This window comes from Diplotaxodon limnothrissa, linkage group LG5 (genome assembly GCF_057381915.1).
Source record: "Diplotaxodon limnothrissa isolate DT_005_m linkage group LG5, D_limnothrissa_male_GT1.1, whole genome shotgun sequence".
NCBI classification, from domain to species: Eukaryota; Metazoa; Chordata; class Actinopteri; order Cichliformes; family Cichlidae; genus Diplotaxodon; species Diplotaxodon limnothrissa.
In genome coordinates this window covers 7,988,045-8,010,037 of record NC_140600.1, presented here as the reverse complement: position 1 = coordinate 8,010,037, position 21,993 = coordinate 7,988,045, and the positions used below count along the sequence as shown (strand labels likewise).

Below are 21,993 nucleotides of genomic sequence, written 5' to 3'. Positions count from 1 at the left end.
ACGCACAGCTGTCTTTACCTCGCCATTAAAGTGGCTGAGAGAAGCTATGGGTAGCTTCCCCCAGTTAAGCGCCGCTGTGCTTGACCTTGAGGTCAGGAGTGCGGCTCCCTGCCATCTTCCATCGCCCGATCTAGGGGCCATGTGTTTTGATTGAAACTAGCCTTTGATGTCTTTCCTGAGTTTTAATGGTGACTGAGTCTTTCCTCAACCCCACCCCTCTCTAAGGTTTCCATTTTGGGCAATGAGCTGCGTTTGCAGTGTTTTCACAGAGCTTTGATTTTTCTCCTCGACTCGGGGCCCAGTGTTGTGAGTGCTCTTTAATTAGCGCAGAGTCATTACGGGGACAAGGACCCCAGAGGACCCGGCCTTCCCCCGGCCCTGCCAGGAAAACAATCACCTCCATCAGAAATGCAGGAAACGATAAGGACCACCGTTTGAGGATCAGAGGGTGTAACTTATCACGACCGACTGCGTGCTGATATCAAATTGTGGTTTGCACAGACCGAGAAATGTGGCTGTGCAAACTCTGCGCACATAAATATACACTCGCAAGATGTTTACAAACACAAATGGTCTCGGAAACTTGATATAGTGTATTAGAAAACACTTAAAACCACGCTTACAGTCGCACACCACCAGGGGTGGAAGTAACGAATTACAAATACTCACGTTACTGTAATTAAGTACATTTTTTGGGTACTTGTACTTTTACGAGTAATTTTTCAAGTGTGTAATTTTACTCATACTTGAGTACAACTTACACCATGTAATCTACTTCGCTACTTATAAAATCAAAAGTCACTACTGAGTACGCCCACAATTTGAATTAATATTCAAACCTTTCGTCTGCATTTTTGCAGCCAATAAGGCCGTGCAATCGCAACCGCGCCAATTTAAGACGTAAGCAAAGAATAAACTCCGCTGCAGCAGCAGGCACAGGTGTCTGGAGGTGCTAAATGGTGGCGTATAAACTACTTTATAGACGAAAGATTTGGAGACAAAGAAGCCAAAATGGAGACAGAGGACAACACTGTCAACCATGAAAACGACGTAGAAAAGACGGAGGACGCGTGCCCGTGGCTATACCTGGAGGAATTTTTCGTGTACAGGAAGAAAAGGAGACAGCGTCCAGATGCAGTGCAAACTTTGTTTGACCTCTACAGTCATTTCAGCTTACAAGACTTCAGCATCTAATCTAAAAAAACACATTGAGGTAAGAGGTTTTACAACTATACGTGTATGATATTGCTTTCTTATTTTTCATGTGTGTTAAGGTTACTAGTTTGGCTAAGATATTGTCACCGCCATTGGTTAGCCTGATATTAAAATAAGACGGAGCTAGCTAATGTGCGTGTGTGCATGCATAACTGAGCTACAATTCGTAGGAATGTTTTAGCTTATTATTTGGATAACCACCGTCATTACAATAAATTAAACTTGTAGTCATTTAAAACTCACAGGCCTACAATCAGCTGGCCTATTTAAAAAAACAAACAAACAAAAAAACAAACAAACTTGAACACAGTGCTGAGCTGCATCTCAAATTAATCTTCCAGCTCTCAGCTGACATGTACCAGAGCCCGATTGATGGATCAGTTGATCAGTATCATTGGCCTGATATAGGTCTATCATAGTGACATGGCTCTTAATCAGTAGGGTTATATGTTTCCCAATATGATATCTTTTTTTAAAGAACATAATGTGGATTGGTTTTATTTGTTAGCTGTATGGGCAGCATTTTTGTGTATGTGATCCCTTTTCTTAAATTAGATTTGCTAGATACACATATTTTGCTCTCTTAGTATTTTTAGGACCTGACTAATACTGAAAACTTTAGGGTGATACTGATAAAAAGGAGTTAAAAATTTAGATACTGATACATTGGTCGATACTCTTTTTACAGATAGTATACATATTACAGAACTTAGAATGTATACAGAAATTCATGTTTTTTGCAATGATCGTTCAAAATTGGTTTACACTTGTGAATAAATACAGCAATATATCTGCAAAATTTGACCAATTCACCACTCTTTTATACTATGCTCAACAATCAAAGATTAGCTCAAGTCTAGTTGAATAATGTTTTAAAAATGTGTTTTCTTTTAGTGTTAATCACAGTGATGTTATGAAGTAATGTATGAACCTGACGTATGATAATATTTATCTCTACAGAGGAAACATCCATCGAAGACTGAGCAGTACAATATCACTGTGGCATCAACATCTCGACAGCGAAAGACCACAGCCACACCAAACAAGCTCTCAGCAAATACACAAGCCAAGTTACCAGACCTGATGTTGAGAGCTGCAAACAAACATGTTCCACAAGCAACTGTTGACATGCTTGTCATCAATTTCATATGTGAGGGTCTACAGCCATTTGCAGTGGTAGAACAGCCATCTTTCAAAGAATTGGTTACCACATTACAACCTCAAGCCAAAGTCATCTCCAGACCCACTGTCCGTGCCAGAATCTGTGAAGCTGCTGATCACATGAAGATGACTTTGGTTGCAGAATTGGATAAAGTCAAATTTGTTGCTACCACTACTGATTGTTGGTCAGCTCATCAGAAAAGTTACCTTGGAGTCACATGCCATTGGATAGAGGAAGCGTCCCTGGAAAGAAGATCTGCAGCACTAGCATGCAAAAGATTGAGAGGGTCTCACACATTTGACATGCTTGCTGGTGCGCTTGATGATATCCATTGCCAATACAAGATTAGAGGCAAAGTTGTAAGAACCACAACTGATAGTGGATCCAACTTTGTCAAGGCCTTCCACATGTTTGGGGCACAAAATGATGCAGATGAAGCTGAAGATGAAGCAGACCCAGAAACTATTGACCTGACTGACCATATTGACTACCATGAGGCAAGTGCAATTCTTGATGAAGACTCTGGTTTGGAGTATCAACTTCCGCCTCATCAGCGATGTGCATGTCACCTGCTAAACCTTGTGGCAACATCTGATGCTGCCCTAGCAGAGAGCATGAATGAAACCTACAAGAGGCTCTCCCGTGCAACCTTTGCAAAATGCCAGGCCATTTGGAACAAAACTGGCCGATCTCATTTGGCTAATGAAGTGGTAGAGGACAAGTGTGAGCTACAGATCATTCGTCCCAATGCAACACGATGGAATTCAACCTACCTTGCCATTGAAAGGATAATACGCATCATTGATGAGAAGGGGGAAGATGCCATCAGGAGCATTTGTGAGGAGTTCAAGGTGAAAATGTGAGTAAAATTGGACACCTACCAATATGGTTTCAAATTTTGTGAATTTTCCTTAATGGATGGTTAAAAACATGAGCAGACTCTTAATATTAAATCAGAAGATCCCTATTATAGTCATGGTGGGTTTTGTTGTTGTGTCTTACAGGTTGAGTCCTGCAGAAGTTGCATTCCTAAGGGAGTACTGTACCACCATGAAGCCACTGGTGAAAGCTTCAAACATCCTTCAGTCTGAGTCCACTTCCTTTATGGGATGGCTCCTGCCAGTAATCCAACAACTACTGTCCAAACTTAGCAGGCTGGAGACATCAAGCAAGACATGCGTGCCACTCATCAGAGCCCTGCAAAATGGCCTTCAAAGGCGTTTTGGAGCGATGATGGAGGATCCAGAGTTGGCTGCAGCTGCAGTCCTCTTACCCAAGTTCAAGACTTCCTGGACTGACAGAGCAGATGTAACAGAGGCTGGTAAGGATTCATGTGATCCCATTTTTGTGTATTTTTACATTTGAACACATGCTTAAGTGAGTATTTCACCTAATACATTGTAAGTTATTGATGGTCTGTCCTGAATACTAAACAATCCTTTTTGAGAATTTGCCGATTTTAAATTTGTGTTCAGGAATAATCACTGAAATTTAAATAACAAAATTGTGTTATCTACTTGCAATTACAGCCTTGACATACATCAAACAACATCTTGAAACGACAGAGCATGAGAGTGAGGATCAGCAAAGAGAGTCATCTGATGAAGATTAATTCTTCTCCAGACCAATCTCCAGAAGGCTGCAAAGTGCAGTTGAGCTTGATGGTTATCTTGCTTGTGCCACAGACACCATGGAGCTGCTGCACTCCTTCTCAGCCATCAAAAACCTCTCTCTTAAACTAAACACAGCTCTGCCTGCTTCTGCTGCGTGTGAACGACTTTTTAGCTGTGCTGGTCTACTCTTCACTGCCAAACGAAGTCGGATTGCCTCTGTTAATTTAGAAAACCAGCTCTTGCTGAAACTGAACAAAAGGTTCAGAAAGTAAAGTGTGAAAGAAATGCTAAGACTTTAAGACACTTACCTGCCTGTTGTTCAGTGTATGGGGAAAAGTTTAAATGGTTCTACGCATGTTCAGAAACATTTTTGTCATTGTTTTAACAAACAAAATTCCTTCTTTTATATCTACATTTATTTACAAAACAAGTTACCTTTCTATACCTTGTTCATCTGAAAAATGTGCTTTGAACATAAATATTTATACTGGTGAATCGAGTTGAATGCCTGCTATTGACAACAGAATAAAACATCAGTCTGTTAAAAAGTAATTAATACTCTGAGTAGTTTTTGAGAACAGTACTTTGTACTTTTACTCAAGTATTTTTTTTAACACCAGTACTTTTACTTGTAATTGAGTACAATTTAACCAGTGTAACAGTACTTGTACTTGAGTACAAATTTTGAGTACTCTTTCCACCTCTGCACCACATACATTTACATTCAGTAGTCTCGCTTTTCCCATTTCAGGCCTCAGGATTAATGGTGTGTTGGAGGACGTAGGCCAGACTCCATTAACCAAACAGGCACACTGAACTGCAGCCAGGAGAGTTTAATGTCACCACTCTAGTAGAGACAGCAGGAACATATATCAAGAAAATCACCACGGTTAAGGTTACAGTTAAAGCCACATTATAAGTATAATTTACATTATTTGAGTGCTTAAACAGGGACTGAAGACAAGTGTTCTCATTCAGGCATGCAGAAGGCGTTAGGGTTTGTTAAGCGATCAGGGATCCTGAATGTTCCTTTTTATGCGTGTGAGACAAAAAGCATGCGTGTGCAAGAAATTGTCCGATAGCAAATCTCTACAACTTTTATTTGCCACTTAGTGAAGTGGTTCTTGTTTTAACTGTGCTCCAAAGGACATAAAGGCAACTTGGCTCAGCTGAGTCAAGTTTTGTGGACCAGGAAAAGCAGTTGAACTTGGAAAACTGTCTTAGTTTCCCAAATTAATTATTTTAACAGAATGTCCCTGAAAAAGCAAAAAATCTGGAGGTGTAATGTTGCTGAAGTTGCAAGATTAAAACTCTTTGGCACATTCTCCTTACACTCCACCAAACCTTTCCTCATCGGTGCCTTAGTATTGCCAGGGCCTCTTCTTAAAACACATCTTGACAATCAAATACGACTGTTTGGGTTACAGTAACAACAAGGTCCAAGTCCTTTTGAGCTGTTTGATGTCTGCCATAGCATGGAGGATGGATTAAGACTGCAGACCCCGGGAAGAAGGCCATAAAATATCCATGTAAAAAGCCAAGAACATGTGGGGAACTCTCTCAAATGAAGCCCAGACAGCACAAAAGTCAAACACAACACGGTGATCAGAGTTAAAATAGCAACTCCTGACATCACTGAAGTTTCCTTCTAGTCCTGCTTTCTGAGAACCAAACTGTGTGGTGACTATAAATCTTTTGGGTTTTCTTCTGTGTTTTCACAGGTGACCGGTATTTTTATATAAATGACGTGAACACTCAGGTTGAGTTCAAGTCTCATCAGTGGTTCGGAGCTACTGTGCGTGCCCATGGTAGCAGCGTCCTGGTAAGAATAGCTCATTGGCTAGATTGCTGAAGTGACCTGTGGCATATTTGTTTAATTGAAAAGCTGTTAACATATAGTGCAGACTTTGTTGTCAGTAATTCTTTAATATGGGGTTTCGGAAACACATTCTCACACCCAACAGTAAAGCTTGGGCAGCACACTTTATCATTGCATTTTAACACAACAGCTAACTCAATAGCTTAAGAGACCAGGAGCAAAACCTCAGGACAAGCCAAGTGACTCTTTTTTTCTACTTCTTCACAATCGTCTTGGTTTGTTTGGCGATTTGGTTTGGCTAAGTGACTAGTCAGCTTATGCTATACTATGACTTGGCCATTGAAGTTTCTTACTGTAGGCAGCAAGTCCAGAGTCTTAACAGATTTTTGTCTCGTTACACACTCGATGCACTAGTAGCTTAACAACTGTAAGGAAGTTTAAGAGTAAAGTTTACATTTTTTTATTGAGTCTTCTTTCTCTGGTCTCCAGGCTTGTGCTCCCAGATACTACTGGAGGACTGAACACGACATACCCTTCTCCGATGTTACAGGAACCTGCTACCTCGCTGTAGACAACCTCAAAAGATTTGTGGAGTTTGCACCATGCCGAACAGGTAAGCTAGAGCAGCAACAGCTACCTTTCAGGGGATTCCACATCTTAATCCACCAGGTGACCAGCAGCTCACCCACAATTAGGGTTAGCGTTGGATTTGTACTAAAATGTTGGTTAAACCTTTCAAATGAAGTCTTACACACTCACTTTAGCATTGTACCTTATGATATAAGTCATCACAGGTGCTAACCATAACCGTAACCCCACTCCAACTCTATGTTTGTGTTTGATGCATGTCAGAGTGATTATTTCTGAAAAGCTTCAGGATAACAATTTGGTAACAAAGCTATATATTTGGATTACACAGGGTTTGGGTTCTCTTATGACAACTTAAACCTTAGAGAGTTAATCTAATTGACACCCTACCCCTAACTACAGATGTCAAAGGTTGCAACTCCATTATTGGCAGAGATGTTATGAACAACGTGAAGTTGTTGTTCAATAAATGTATTGATATTTAATATGTTTTGTTGCTGCTCACTGCAGAAAGACATGGACCTGCTGGACAGGGCTATTGTCAGGGGGGATTCAGTGCTGACTTCACCAAGGTAAGAGAAATGTTTGCTAGTTTTATGCAGGAACATGGTCAGTGTTTCTCTCTTTTTGCTGATCAAAGCAGTGGCGATTACACTGTGTGCACCAAACATGCACAGTTTATTTGAAACTGGTGACACACAGATTCCTCAGCTCAGTTGTGTGTGTGTTTTTTTCAGGATGGGAGGGTTGTGCTTGGAGGACCAGGCAGCTTTTACTGGCAAGGTGAGCTGAGAGGAATGTGATGCCGTATGGCTGTTTTAGAACACATCCTCCAGTGTTGTTTTCTTCTTCATGGAGAATGGATAAATAATTGGGAACCAAAGTTCAAGATACACATGCCTCACGAGTCACGACCCTTTGTTACTGGTCTGTTCTGAAGGTCAGCTGATCTCTGCCACTACAGAGGAGATTGTTAAGGCCTACTATCCTGCCTACTTTCTGCTGTCGGTCGCCGGGCAGATTCAAACCCGACAGGTGCAGGGAAGCTATGATGACAGTTACCTGGGTAAGGAAGCACCTTTACCATTCCCAGCATAAACCCGTCCTATGGGCAGCTTTTGTTTTATGTCTGTTTTCTTAAGTCTTTGTTATCTATATATAATTATATCTATTCTTCGAGTAACAGAAGAATGATCAACAATGCCCACAAAACACTGAAAATTTACAATGAAGTTTGACAAAATAAAAAAACATTTTCAGCTTTACTGGAATGAATTGTCGTCAGTTAAGTTGAATGCCTGTGATGTTTAAGACCTGCCGTGCGTTGAACGTGATGTGAAACAAACACATGCAAACGGAAGATCACACTCTGGGGGGCCAAATCAACATGATATATACAAAAATCCAAACAACTGGGATTTAAAATCAATTTTTCAAAAGACATATCAATTTTTGAGGGCCCTTATGTTGCATGTATGCTTACGTCTTGTCAATGCATCACAAACTATTTGCAGTTTTTTTCCCAAGAATACATTTATTTTTATTGTTTATTTGCTGTCATTCTGTGTATAATACCTCACAGTATTCATAGCATTGCCTAAGTACAGGTGTAGTGTGGTAGAAGTAGTGTATAATTGGCCAGCAGATAGCCCTGTGGTTCTGCTTGCATGGAACAAATAGTATGAAAGTAAGAAGGATTATTTTCTTTGTTTCCTGACTGCCAGGGCTTGTGAAAAAATGTATTTTAAAAAAATGACTTAGTCTGATGGTTAGAGTTAGGGTTACAGCTGAGGTCACCACCGACTTAGACCTCAAAGATTAATAAAAAGGGTTACATTATTTTTTCGGATTAATGCTTATAGAAAAATGGAAATAAGGTTTTGATGAGCGACAGTCAGAATGATGATTTTTTTTGTCCCATGGTTACCAAGACTTACAAGAACAATTCAAAACACAAAAACAACATATTCTGATGGGGCAGCGTTAGCGTTGGTGTCATGATGATTTCCACCTCACAGGGTTAAGGCATGTAGGCAAAAATATACTTTTATTGTATCCACCACTTCAAGCTGTTTCTGTCCTCTCTCCTGCAGGTTACTCTGTGGCTAGTGGCGAGTTCAGCGGGGATGGTGAGGAAGGTGAGGGTCATATTTACAGTACTGAGAACCAAAATGCATGGCTGAGTGTGGGGATTGCTGCTTTGTTTCGATAAACGTGTTTGTGTAGTAACAGAAAGGTGTTATTAGCCTTTCAGGAAGCCAAAACATTCAGACCCCCCCTCCCAAAATAAATCTGATAATTATGTTGTTACTTTTCTTTTCACAGATTTTGTCACAGGAGTTCCAAAAGGACTCATGCTGTATGGTTTAGTAAGGAGTTCCTATGTTCTTCTTGATTTTTGCAGTACAAATAGGAAACGTGAGGCAACATGAAGGTTCTCAGCGCACAGGTTTTAATAGCTAACTCTCTGCTGTTCTGATATAGGTGTCCATATTAAATGGAAGTGATCTGAAATCTCTGCTAAACCTGACAGGGGAGCAGGTACGTACAAGTGTGACTGGATGTTTTTTTTTGCCTGACTGCTGTTTTCATGTATGGTCCTATATTTAAAGTGGCATGTGCAATGGAGTGTTGGAGATGAAGGAATTTGCCCTGTGGAGAAGAGGCCTACGCCAGGGTCAGAGCTGCAGGTCACAGTACGCACAGCTCGTGGTTTCTAAAAGCTGTTAATCAAACCCAGAGTTAGCAGACACCAAGACAGTGGTCAGCATATTGATTCAGGATGTGCATTTTTAAAGTCAGTCAGAGCTGAAGAGCACCAGTGCTGAACAGAATTCCTTTAAATAAAGCCCACAGATTAACAGTGTTGGTCAAGTTACTTGAAAAAAGTAATCAGTAACTAATTACTGATTACTTCCCCAAAAGGTAATTCCATTACTTTACTGATTACTTATTTTCAAAAGTAATTAATTACTTAGTTACTTTTTAAAAACACGATTTACAACCTGAAGAGGTGATAAAGCGATAGATCTTTCAGCCCAATTCTACTTTTTCTGCATACTCCATCATACAAAATGTAATCAAATGGAAAATTATCTCTTTTTAAAACTTGTTTTATCAGTTTTAATCTTTTAACTTTATGCATCAAGCAAAAATGTAATTATCTGCAACATTCTCTGACTTGAATAAATTAGTTTAACATTTAAACCTATTTTCTGCACATTCCAGCACATAAAATAAAATATTTTTTGTGTTTACACTCACTCTTTCAAATAGATGCAAGTAAAACACAGCAGGAAATAAATAAAGTCAAAGACTCAGCGGTCCTGTTGCTCTATTTTCACCTGTAAAGCAGGACTGCGGTAGGCGGAGGTTTACCCTGGTGCAGGTGTGCCGCGGTCAGTTGATGAATCCGCGAGTTTCTCTGTGAGTTTCCCATTACGTCGTTGTGCACTCGGTGCTTGCTTGGAAGTTTAGGGGGGTTTTTTTCACTGTAAAAAGTTTTCTTCCTACGCACAACGGACACTAATGTTTTTGTCACTTTTTATGGAATCAAACTCAAAGTAAGGTCAGTACTTCCACGCTTTAAACGCTGCATGCTCATACTCTCTCCTGCACTCGATATATGATCCATTGTTGACCTGCACACAGCTGTTGTCACTAACGGCGCACTCGCTTACGTCACTGTCATGAGACATTCTCGCAAAAAAAATCACGGTTTTAGTAACGCAGTAACGCAGCGTTCCTACGGGAAAGTAACGGTAATCTAATTACCGTTTTTGCAATAGTAATCCCTTACTTTACTCGTTACTTGAAAAAAGTAATCAGATTACAGTAACGCGTTACAAGTAACGCTGAGTCTTTGACTTTATTTACAAGTAACGCGTTACTGCCCATCTCTGCAGATTAATCACGTTGGTATATTTAGCTCAGCTACTCATTGAGCTTTATTTTTGACATGTTAACTTTCAACGCTGTGCAGCTGAAGGTGTGAAATGTCATCTGTTAACCACCTACTTAATTTCCTGTGAAAATGTAAGTGCTAGATTACAACGTTACCCTTTACTATCATTAAAATACTATTTATCAATTCTCTAGTGGTGAAAAAGCTGAAGGGTGGTGATGAGTCATTTGTAGAGGGCATTCAGAAGCCCCTTCCTTTGACCTCGAATGTAAATATGAGTACATGTTTCATTTAAATCCAGAATAAATTTTCCTTCTGTGTTTATTGTATTTGCTTAAAAATGTAGGTTAAAACCAGTAAATGAAAAGGACAATTTTTGTCACACATTTTGGTTTTATTAATTTAGCTAAATTTGAATCTTGTCCCTGAACTCTGACACTGAATTGACTTTAGGGTTGGGTCACAGACAAACTGTAGAAGGGGAACAGAAACGAAAAACTCTTTCCCTGTACAAACTGTCGTGTGACACAAAGGTAACGGTATTGCTTGAGTTGTGACATACCAGTTACGTCATTAGGCTTTGCTGATGCGAGAGCATGTGACACCTGGACTCATGGTAAAGCATATGGCTAATCGTGCGTTTATGTTTGTGCGGCGCAGCCTGGGAGGTCATCAGTAAGTGCTCAGAGGTGTCCATCTGAGGGTGGAGGGCGCCGGATAAACTGTCAGGTCATAGTGAGAGTGATCTGGTGTAAACTCCCGGCTAATGAGGCTCCTCTCTCTGTTGCTGGTCTCTCTATGGGTGCTCAGACTGTGATGTAGAGATCAGCTGTGAAAACACACCAGAAAGCCTTTCTCCAAGAGGTCGTGTTGCTTTGCTGTTGAAAACGACAGTGTCGGTCGCTTGGACGCAAAGTTGCAGAGCGGTACAGCGTCACATGTACAAATGCAAAGTGGGTGTAGGTTAAATTGTAGGCTCTACATACGTAGATTCAATGAAGAAGTTTAAATTAAACTTCAGAGTTAGCAGTTTGACTGCGTTGCTCATTAACCTTTGGTCACTAACCTTGTCTGCTTTTGGTGTTCCACTTTGTTCATCAGCCACAGCTTCTTTGGTGAAGGGCAATTATAAACTACCATTAGCATTCAGGTTAGGGCAGCTTTAATGAATGGGTAAAAAAAAAAGGCTCTTAATTAAAGACAGACAATGCTACATTTACATCACCATCATTTGTTTGTGGACTTCATATTTAAAAGCTTTTGCTTCAGCTTTATGGCAAACCCTACCAAGCTGGTTAGCAAGCTGTGCCCATAAACTGTAGGGTTGCAATGTCTCAATGCATGCATCCAGGTAGGCAAATCCCAAAAGGTTGATTCTGTTCATCTGGATGTAGCTACATCCAGATGAACAGAATCAAACTTTTTGGATGTAGGGTTGCAATGCACACAGACACTGGTGTGTCGAATTTTTCTCACCAAGACTGGAGATCAAACATTTTGGACTGTTTCACAGTTTGTTTGTTTTTTAGCTGATTTCAATTTAAAAAATACTGCAAAAGGCACGAGCAGCACAAATGTGTGAATATTTTAACATGTTTGGCACTGCTGTATTGGTTTGATTTTTGCCACTTTGTTACAGAACTTTGTGGCCTGGTCCTCATCTCTACAAACCTGACGCAGTTTGTAGAGCTATTAAAGGAACCCCAGACGTTGTGGCTGATGACTGAAAAGCCATCAGTGGTTGACTTTTCCTAGCTTGCTGTTCTCACCACAGCTCACCAGACCTCAGAAGAACATTACCAGAGCACTTGATTTTGTTTTCTTGGACTTTAAGTGTAGGGCAAAACAGTAATGCCAGAGTTTTACATTGCTGCATTAGAACTTTATCCTGAGCCTCAGTGATTTATGTTAAGAGCTGCTTTGCATGTGCACAACGGGAAAGCAATCCTAGTATTCAGTGTTGTTTTTCACAAAGGTTTCAAGTGTTGGAAACCCTTCAGTGACGCTATACTACAAATCACTTTGAAATCAGAGTCAAACGAGGATGTAACGTGACCCTTATTTATCATACATGCTCATACATGGCATGAAATTAAACCGGAAAGCCCAAGTCCCACAAGCATTTTCTTTGGGTGTGCTTTAAAGGAGTTGTAGTTATCAATCCTCAGACCCCCTACCTCAACTCGAACTTACAGGAGCGTCAACACTGAACCCCATGAAAAGAGAGAAGAGGAGACCCCAGGGGATTGTGGGATTGAGAGAGAAAAAGAAAGCTTCTGGGGGTGGTGGTGGAAAGATAAAAAGGAAACGTAGAGAGAGAAAATGAAAGAAAAGAAAGGGATCTGTGCGCTGTGGTATGATTACAGGCTAACTGGGTCTTGTTTGTAATGCATTCCAGATGGGGTCCTACTTTGGCTACGCAGTGGCAACCACTGACATCAACAGCGACGGGTAAGCGACTGTCATGGTGGCACAAAATATCAGCAGTGAGTGATGAAATGGGAGAGATACGATCAGCTAAAACAAGAAACTAAAAACAATTGAAACAGAGGTCAACAGTGTGACTTTTGGACATTTCCCACAGTGGTTCAATTACTCATGCTTTCTAATGTGTCATTAAAATTTCCCCCCGAGAGTATTCTTGTTCTGTGCAATGAGTTTTTTTGCCATTCTCACTTCCTCACTCCCTTCTTCTTTTAGAATTTCAACATTTACTAGTAGAAGAGTCACAATGTAGCAAGTTAAACCCTGAGAACGTTCTAAAGCTCACACCCTTCTTTGTTCCGCTCTACACTTTCAGTCATGATGTCACATACAGTGTTAACCTCACTCAAAGGACTCAACACACTGTACAGTATCTGTGTAGAATAAGAGGCTTTTCCAGAATGTTAATGTTACTGGAAGTCACAGTGAAAGGGCAGTTAGGCCATATTTAGTGCTAAATGAAACTGAATACAACAGGCATTTAAATCAAATCTATGGTTGGACTGTGAGAGAAGTAGTTGTGGCTTAGCGAGAAAGCTCAAATGTAAATGTAGTGGCAGACTTTATTATTTCCAGATGAAATCCACACACGCAAAAATCAGCTATCTGCGCTAGCTAACAGTCAGTGCAGTTTTATATGAGTTGCCCTTTTAGCTAGTCACCGCAAATCACATTTGATTACGTTAATCTCAAGCTGAGTCACAATGCTGCAAACTCCTAAATTTACATAAGAGGGAAAAAGAGGATTACATTTTGAAATGAAAAAATGCATTTTTTCATTTCATTGTGTGTTAAAAGCAAATACTAAAAGGGGAGCACCTAAAATCATTCTCTGATTATGTGGCTTTGACTCAAATTAAACTCTTTGTATCTTATTGTCTGTGTTAATGTCCTAATTTTCTCATCCTGTCCTCATTTAACCCTGTGAAGCCAAGTGTGCTTTTCCTCTGAAAACCCCCCAAATTCCACAACATCTTTTAAACAACTGCAATTACAAAAAATATCGGATGTAGCAAATATGATGCAAATTAAAACTCATACATTACAACAAGTTTCTTTCTTTAAATTTAAAAAAACAATGGATTTTCTGGTAATTAATTTATGTACAAGGGTAACTATTGTTACTCTTTTCTAAACTGAGTGGTTTCTGTCAGACCTGCTTCCAGAACAAAATTATTGGGGTGCATCAGACGTTAATCAGGGTGATCTCTGCCTATACAGTTTACTGGTCATCAAAACAACTCTTTATTGATATACAGGGTGGAGAAGAGGGTTGCATTGACAATCCAACACAATGGGCAGCACATTGAACACATTTTATAAGTGGTCAGAAACTTGTAAATAACTCATGAAAGAATAAAGTTATGTTGAAACCAAGCACACCATTGTTTTTCTTGTGACATTACCAATAAGTTTGATGTGTCACATGGCCCTCTTCCAATTGAAAAAACAAAAGTTGTATCCAAGATGGCCGACTTCTAAATGGCCACCATGGTCACCACCCATCTTGAGGAGTTTGCCCCCTCACATATACTAATGTGCCACAAACAGGACTTTAATATCACCAACCATTCCCATTTTATTACGGTGTATCCATATAAATGGCCCACCCTGTATATTGAGGTGTCATTGAGGGTACAGGGTCTTCCTGTTGTCTTCATGGGGAAAGAATAAAGCTTCATAATTTGCTTTTTGCCCATAACTCCAGTCTGGATGACCTGGTGGTGGGAGCGCCGCTGTTCATGCATCGGGGGTCTAACGGGCGTCTGGAGGAGTTGGGAAAAGTGTATGTGTATCTACAGAGGGGTCCTCTGGAGCTGGAACCAAGTCAGTCTCACCTCCTGGGTCTTCAGGCCTTCAGCCGGTTTGGCACCTCTCTGGCCCCGTTGGGTGACCTCAACCAAGATGGTTTCAATGGTAAATTTGCATCATAGAGAATGTGCTGAACATAGACCAGAACGAGACAAAATAACTCAGTTGTTACACTATAGGTCATAACCCCATTTCTGAACATACTTTACTATAACTTATGTAATTCTATTGGAAAATCCACCCATTGTCTTAACCACTTACACAGCTTAGGGGTGCAGGGAAACTGGAGCCTGGTGTAGAGGGAGAGTTAAACCCTTGACAAGTTTCCAGTTCATTATACCATTAACACATACAGTAGATACAGACAGCCTCACAGGCGCATTGTTGAACCTAACATGCACGTCTTTGGACTGTGGGAGGAAACTAGTGCATCTGGAGAAAAAGGAAGGCTTTTTTTAAATTTGAGGCATCATTCACCACCATGCCACCTTTTCTTTTGAGACCACGTTAGTTAAAGTAAGATTATTTTTCCATCTGGAGTCATTTATTTTCAGATGCATGGCTCTGTTCTTGTTCCTCCCTGAAATTCCAGGCATACGTGATGGGAGAGCTGCAGAAACAGAAAAGGCCTAACTGACAAAAGACATAACCTTGATTAAGTCAGAAATAGCATGAAATTGATAATCTGGGGTAAAGGTGGGTTGCAAAGGAAACAGGATCAATGCTAAAGCACGCTTAAAGGAGCCACTATATGAGATTTTGGCAATATGACATGAGAGTGTAGTGTAGTGGTTTTCTTGGCAAGCAGAAGGTTCCTGGTTCAGTTCTAACTAGAGACACAAAAGCCTTTGGCGTTGTCAAATATAAATGAAAATGTTTCTGAAACAAAACCTGCAGAGCTACTTGCTGTGGTGAAGCCTTTAGCCAAAAGTGGCCCTCTTGTGTGCAATTAAGAAGTGTACCAGCTCAACTGTCTGTGGGCTGGCAGATTAGCAGATCTGTTGGGAGTGCTGGCTGAGGTGAACTTTGTTGCCTACCAGAAATAATACTGCACTCAGTTTGTTTTTTTAGATTTGGTTTCTGTCCCATGAAGTAGTTTCTTTCATACAGATCTGCATTCAAGTGTCCATTTGTCTAATGAGTTTCTTCTTTGGTTGTTTCATGCTATAAAAAGATAGAGAAAAGGGTGAAAAGTGCCAATCATATAAACAGGGAAAAGCAAATCCTCACATTTGCGCAGCATAAAGAGCCAAATGTTTTGTTTGTTTATTTCCTACATGACTGAGTCAGTATAAGGGAAAGGGTGTAGTGACTGATTTCATGTTTCAGCACTCGTTTAAACGGCCTCAGATGCTTTTCCAAATGTGAATGATAACTTGGCTGAGCTAACAGACACACTGACAGAGTCTACACTTCATTCATTCAAGATTCAGCCAAAGTCTAACAATGTAAATAACCAATAAACACAGCAAATGACTGAAGTCTGCTCCTTGAAAAACAACTGTCAGTCCTAGAACAATTGTTCTTCATTATTTTGTTGTTGAAGGAATATAAGTGCGTTGTGCTGCCTTGCATAATAATATACATGTAGTTAACAAAGTCTTGTTGCTGTTTACGATCAGACGTGGCTATCGGCTGTCCGTACGGAGGAGACGACCAGCAGGGGTCGGTTTTCATCTACAACGGTCATGTTGGAGGACTGAAGGACACCCCCACTCAGATGCTCTCGGGCCAGTGGGCTTTCAGCTCTTTCCCGGCCAGTTTTGGCTTTACTGTGCGAGGCAACAGAGATCTAGATCAAAACGGGTACCCAGGTATTGCAGAAAAGGCTCCAACAGATCTCTATCAACGCTTCTTCTTTGTTTCATTTCATTTATTGATTTAAGTCACTTTCCTCTTCTCGCAGACCTGATTGTCGGTGCTTTTGGGGTAGATAAAGCTGTCCTCTACAGGTATGTTTAAACTTTTAGTAACGTAATCACAATCATGCAGACCATTCTACTCATTCTTGTCTCGTGTCTGCAATCAGAGCTCGGCCAATAGTGAACGCCAGCGCGTCTCTCACAGTACAGCCGACCATGTTCAACCAGGAGGAGAAGCACTGCATGCTGACCACAGGGAATAAAAGTCTTTCTGTGTCTTGGTAAGGTATTTTCCTGTTCAGAGTTCGAAACATATGCTTATTAATAGGTGGATTATACACAGTGTGATCGAGCCTTTGGCACTCACCGCTGTAGTGGAAGTTTCTTTAATGGTCTACCAAAAAAGTTTAAGAGCAACTCAAGAGTTCTCTGAGGTTATGGAGCATCTCCTAAATTATGTAACACACATCTTAGTCAGTACTTTACCTCAAGAGAATGTCAAATGACTTCATGTTTGCCAGTTTCCTCCTCTGAACACAGAGTATTCTTAGAATCAGTGGAAAAACAAGGAGTAAAATTCTCCCAGCTTTCAGTCCCAATAAAGCTCTTTCCACAAGTTCACTTTAACCATCGGATTCAGTGTGGAACCTTTAAATGCTGTTGTGGGGTGTTTGCCAAGCTGCCTGGTGTCTTTGTATCTGACTCTGATGTTGATACAAGTGAGTCTTGTTTTCATGCTTATTGCTGTATTTTTTGCTGCCGTGGAAACAAAACGGAAACAGAGGGAGAGAGGAGAAGATGGGGAGGTGGGAGAAAGGTGGAGTAGCTACATGGAGGAATGAAAAGAGAGTTGGGAAGGAGACGGAGGCTTTGAAAAGGTTGGAAAAGGCTTGTAAGTTTTATGGAATGAATGAACACGATGTTCATTCATGTACGTGTGTGCATTTCAAAGCTAGAGCTCCTAAAAGGGACCTTTCATGTGTTTCCATAGTTACAACAGCTAATATTAAACATGACAAGAATTTTTACTTTTCACTTAAATTCCCTCACTTTTATGTGTTATAATTCTGAGGAATAAAGCTCAGGTGTCTGAGGTGTTAGACTGTAGCTCTTTTTGCTCTTGGTTCTGCACAAGGCATTTTATATTTTAAGGTAAGGACCCTACGATAATACAGAGACAACCCCAACAATCAGACAATCCCCTATGAGCAAACACATGGTGACAGTGGGAAGGAAAAACTCCTTTTTAACAGGAAGAAACCTTCAGCAGAACTAGGCTCAGGGAGGAGCGGGGCCATCTGCTGCGACTGGTTGGGGGTTGCAGTGAAAGACTTTAGAGTAAGCAGTGGGAGTAGGATTGTAGAACGTGGTGATGTTGCATATCAGCTGGTCATGTGTCCAGCTGAGATGAATTGTGCCTAACCATGTCTGTGAGGGTGAAGTCAAACATAACCCAAACTTACAAATCACAAGTTTGCCTAGAGAGGATAAATAAATCTGTGTACAATCAGAGGAGAAGTAGATCTCACGAAATGACAAAACTCCTGAAAACATCTGAAGAACGTGATCCAGCGAGATGCCAAGCAGCTCCCAGGTGTCGCCAAACAGATTTACACAGCTTGTTTCCTGTGCTTTTATGTGCACCATTCAAGCACATAGTGTAATTGTTAAGTGCTGACTTTGTGTTATTATTCCAGCACATTTAGAGTCAGTGTTTACTTTGGTTTAAATGCAAGTAAATGGCCAAGGATGGCTGGAATTAATTTAGAATCAGATCAAACTGACAACATTTTCGTATCTAATTGAAAGCTGTCTGGGGATGTTGCATAAACATAGACTGGAACATTCCAGTGTTTTATTCTGATCTCTACCAATCTGCCACCCCTGCTGACTGCAGGAGCGGAGCAGTGGATCTTCTTGTTTTAACTGGTTAATCCAACCATCCATTTCCCTCTGTGAGCATCGTTTCCCATCACACCTTCTGCTTTGTCCAGTATAATGTTACAGTCACGGTACACAGAAAATCTACTGTATTTCAGTTCTACGGTTATATAGTGAGGTAATAATAACAAACATCTTGTACTTAGCAGGTTCTAAAGTTAGGCAAATATAAAAGCAAAACAACAACACTAAACTATTTTATTATTATTTTTTTTTTAAAAAAGCTCAAATGCAGTGTGTAAAAACTTAAATCCACCTGTGTCTAGAGCCACCTTTAGCAGCAATAACTTTAGGTAATCATTTTCCGTATGACCTAGTTTCGCATCATTGTGGTGGAATCTTTGTCCACTCTACTTTACAATGTTGCTTCAGTTCATTGAGGTTTGCGGGCATCTGTTTATGTGCAGTTCTCTTAAGGTCCTACCACACCATCTTGGCCAGTTTGAGGTCTGGACTTTGAGTGGACCACTGTAACACCTTGACTCTCTTCTTTTTCAGCCGTTCTGTTGTAGATTTGCTGCTGTGCTTGCGATCGTTGATCGTTCCATGACCCGATTTTGGCCAGACTTTGGTTGTCAGACAGACGGCCTCACATTTGACTCTAGAATACTTTGGTGTACAGACTAGTTCATGCTCAACTCAACAATGTGCTTGGTGGTGCTGCAGTTCTATGAGATGTTCTCTATAAATGTGGTGCTGTGCATTATGACCAAACATCTTCTCATGGTTCATCTGAGGTTGAATTTTCCTAATTTTAAGACCTGCTAAGAATCAGATAAGTTTTTTTAAATTATTGCTTAATACATACAATCCTAAACTTTAAGAGAGGGAGTACTTTCTGTCATCAGATTACTTTCTGCAGAATTTGGTCTTCAGAAGGTTGCAAACAGTCTTAGACTGAATTTGGCCCTTCTAATCTGTATCTGAATTTATTGCACAGCATCAATTTAGATACACTGGTTCTCACACTTTTTCTGCTATTTCTCATTTAAGAAGCACAATACTAGATTTTTTTAATGAATTATTAACAATTAAAAATGATACAGTTTGATTTTGACTTAGGATAAGCACAGGTAGCATCAAAGGACCCTTTTATTTGGTCTCCGTAAGAGAAGAACCATAATTATTCACTTTATTTACTGAACAGCTGCCTGATAGAGGCATACTGTAGATGCTTAATGCACACTGTCTTAGTGCAGGGAAAAAACCCCAAAACAATAAATCTATGAATAGGGGATACTTTCTGAGGAAGACAGAGCTACGGCTCAAATAAAGTCAAGACATCCCTGCTAGCTCTGCATGCTAATTTTTAAAAAATATTTGTGTCTGTCTTAAACCTCCAGCGTCAGCATCACTTTCTGCCTGCTGGCTAATGGGAAGCACCTCCCCTCTCATCTAGGTGAGGCACACACACACACACACACGCACACGCACACATGCACACACAAACGCACAGATGGTCCCCATTACCTTGCTTTCTTTGTGCAGCCACAAGTATGCTAGCCCTCACTGTGGTCAATTTGGCAGTTAAGATCAAGATAAAAGAACAATCGTGTAAACACGGGGTAACTTGGTGGGCTCCGGCAGTTTAGAAAAGTGCGTGTGTGTTTATTTGAAGTGAGTGGGTGTGTATTGTCTCTGTTCTCTGCATAGTTGTTGTCATGTGGTCTGCAGCAATGCTCTCTATGTTTCTGTACATAGAACAAAATAGCACACAAAGGCTGTTTGCCATAATAATATTTACTCCTGCATATGTGTGTGTTTGCATGTGGCCAGGCAAACACAGACGGCTGAGCACATATGCGTTCGTGTATGTGCTTTGCACCAATTGGCATATTTGTGTGAAACATAGATGTGTGTGTCATACATTTTTTTAAGGCTTCGTGGCAGAGGTGCAGTTGGACAGTGGGAAGCAGAAGCAGAAGGAGTCTATCAGGAGGACTCTGTTCCTGGACAGCCAGCAGCCCAGCCTAGTGAAGACCTTTAACCTCACCAACAGAAAGCCCCTGTGTCACAACAGCAATATCTATCTGCGGGTCAGTCACACAAGCTGTGTTTGCACCTTGAGGTCAAGCAGTTTGAGCGAATGTTTTCCATTTGATTTTTTTTAGCAAACCTTTTGTTTTGGTCAGGTAGAATTTATTTATCTAGTCAAACTAGAGAAGATATAGGACTTCTCCTATTTTTTTTCCTAGTCCCCCTTGTGACTAGGAAAAATTGCCCAATGATTCCACTGAATGCTTTTGAGGGGAAATAGCTGCAAACCAACTGGTCGCCTAGAGGTTGAACATACAATACCCTCAGTTACTGGGTAGCCACTTTTCATGTCAAAGGAATTGCACAGGAAGCAACCTGTCTCCAAACTGTTGTGGTCTGATTGCAATCACGTTCAGGTTCTCCATTGGCAAAGGCTTGCAAATAACATGTTGCAGTTGCAGTCTGCACTGCACAGATCTCTTTGTAATAGGGTACTTCACTTAACTGGTTACATTCCTGTATAAAAGAGACGTTTCTGAGCGCCCATGTCATTATTTCTGGAGAAAAGTCTTCATTTCTGTTTCAAAGTAGTTAATGTGAAGTTCTGCTTAATATGAATTTCTGTATATGTAGATGATAACAGATTTACAAGATGGGAAAGTATTTCTGATTTTTACCATATTTGTATTTATTTTTTTTATTTGACCTTTATTTATACAGGCAGTCCCACTGAGACTCAAGGTCTCATTTACAAGAGAGACCTGTTTCAGACAAACATATTAAAATTACGACAACAAAGAATAGCCTAATGTTTACACAGTCATTTCAAAAAGAGGAACAAGTTCCCATAGTGATGATTTTACAAGGTAATTTTTTCATTTTTTTAAATCTGCAACTGAGAGAGCTGCGAGTCCTTCTGTAATGCATCCAATGAGGACTGGGCAGAAAACGAGAATGCCTTCTTTCCAAGTTCTGTAAGAGTCTGATAAATAAGAGGGGAGTAAACCACAAATAGATTTATAGATAAAATTATACCAATGAGCCATCCTGTGTAAGGCCAGTGGGAAGCAGTCAGCCAGAGAACAGAAAGTACAGTGATGTGTTAAAGGTTTACAACCAGTTAGAAATCTTAGTGCCCCGTGATATCATGATATCATGTAAATTATATCATGTTATCCAGGAGGGGTAAAAAGGTGGTAGCAACGAGCCTTTTCCCTGCCGTGAAAGAGAAACACGATCGATTTTGGGAATATAAATAACTGTAACTCATCATATTATCACAGTTTGTGAGTAAACGCCAACTTCAGTTGCAAACTGATAACCGACTTACTCAATCTTAAAACTGTTTTATCACCGTAGCACAACTGACTGCTAATGTTCACAGAGCTGCTGTTCATCAGCAACAAGACTGCAAGTTCTTTGTACTCTGTCACAATAGTTTTGGTTGTGCTGCTGTGTCCAGCCACTGTGTGACTGTAACATGAGGTGCTCCTCAATGAATAAGAAATGAATGAAGCTAAATAATTAGCATGGTTGCTTATAAAGCATTCATAACTTGATTTGGAGCCTCTGAAAAGTACAAAAATGCAGTGAAATACATCCATGAACCGAATAAT

At 40.4% G+C, this 21,993-nt stretch overlaps 1 protein-coding gene across 1 annotated transcript in view; it reads left to right on the top strand.

Moving 5' to 3' along the window:
• Positions 1–21,993, top strand: part of LOC146631536 (integrin alpha-5-like) — a 56,435-nt gene that overhangs the window by 8,222 nt on the left and 26,220 nt on the right. Inside the window, exons 3-17 of the mRNA XM_085352997.1 lie at positions 5,712–5,812; positions 6,299–6,422; positions 6,908–6,969; positions 7,135–7,180; positions 7,338–7,463; positions 8,491–8,535; positions 8,723–8,766; positions 8,882–8,938; positions 12,700–12,752; positions 14,494–14,702; positions 16,220–16,411; positions 16,504–16,549; positions 16,627–16,740; positions 19,744–19,799; positions 20,279–20,436. Coding sequence (XP_085209123.1) covers positions 5,712–5,812; positions 6,299–6,422; positions 6,908–6,969; positions 7,135–7,180; positions 7,338–7,463; positions 8,491–8,535; positions 8,723–8,766; positions 8,882–8,938; positions 12,700–12,752; positions 14,494–14,702; positions 16,220–16,411; positions 16,504–16,549; positions 16,627–16,740; positions 19,744–19,799; positions 20,279–20,436 — 1,433 coding nt within the window. The remainder of the gene's footprint in view (positions 1–5,711; positions 5,813–6,298; positions 6,423–6,907; positions 6,970–7,134; positions 7,181–7,337; positions 7,464–8,490; positions 8,536–8,722; positions 8,767–8,881; positions 8,939–12,699; positions 12,753–14,493; positions 14,703–16,219; positions 16,412–16,503; positions 16,550–16,626; positions 16,741–19,743; positions 19,800–20,278; positions 20,437–21,993) is intronic.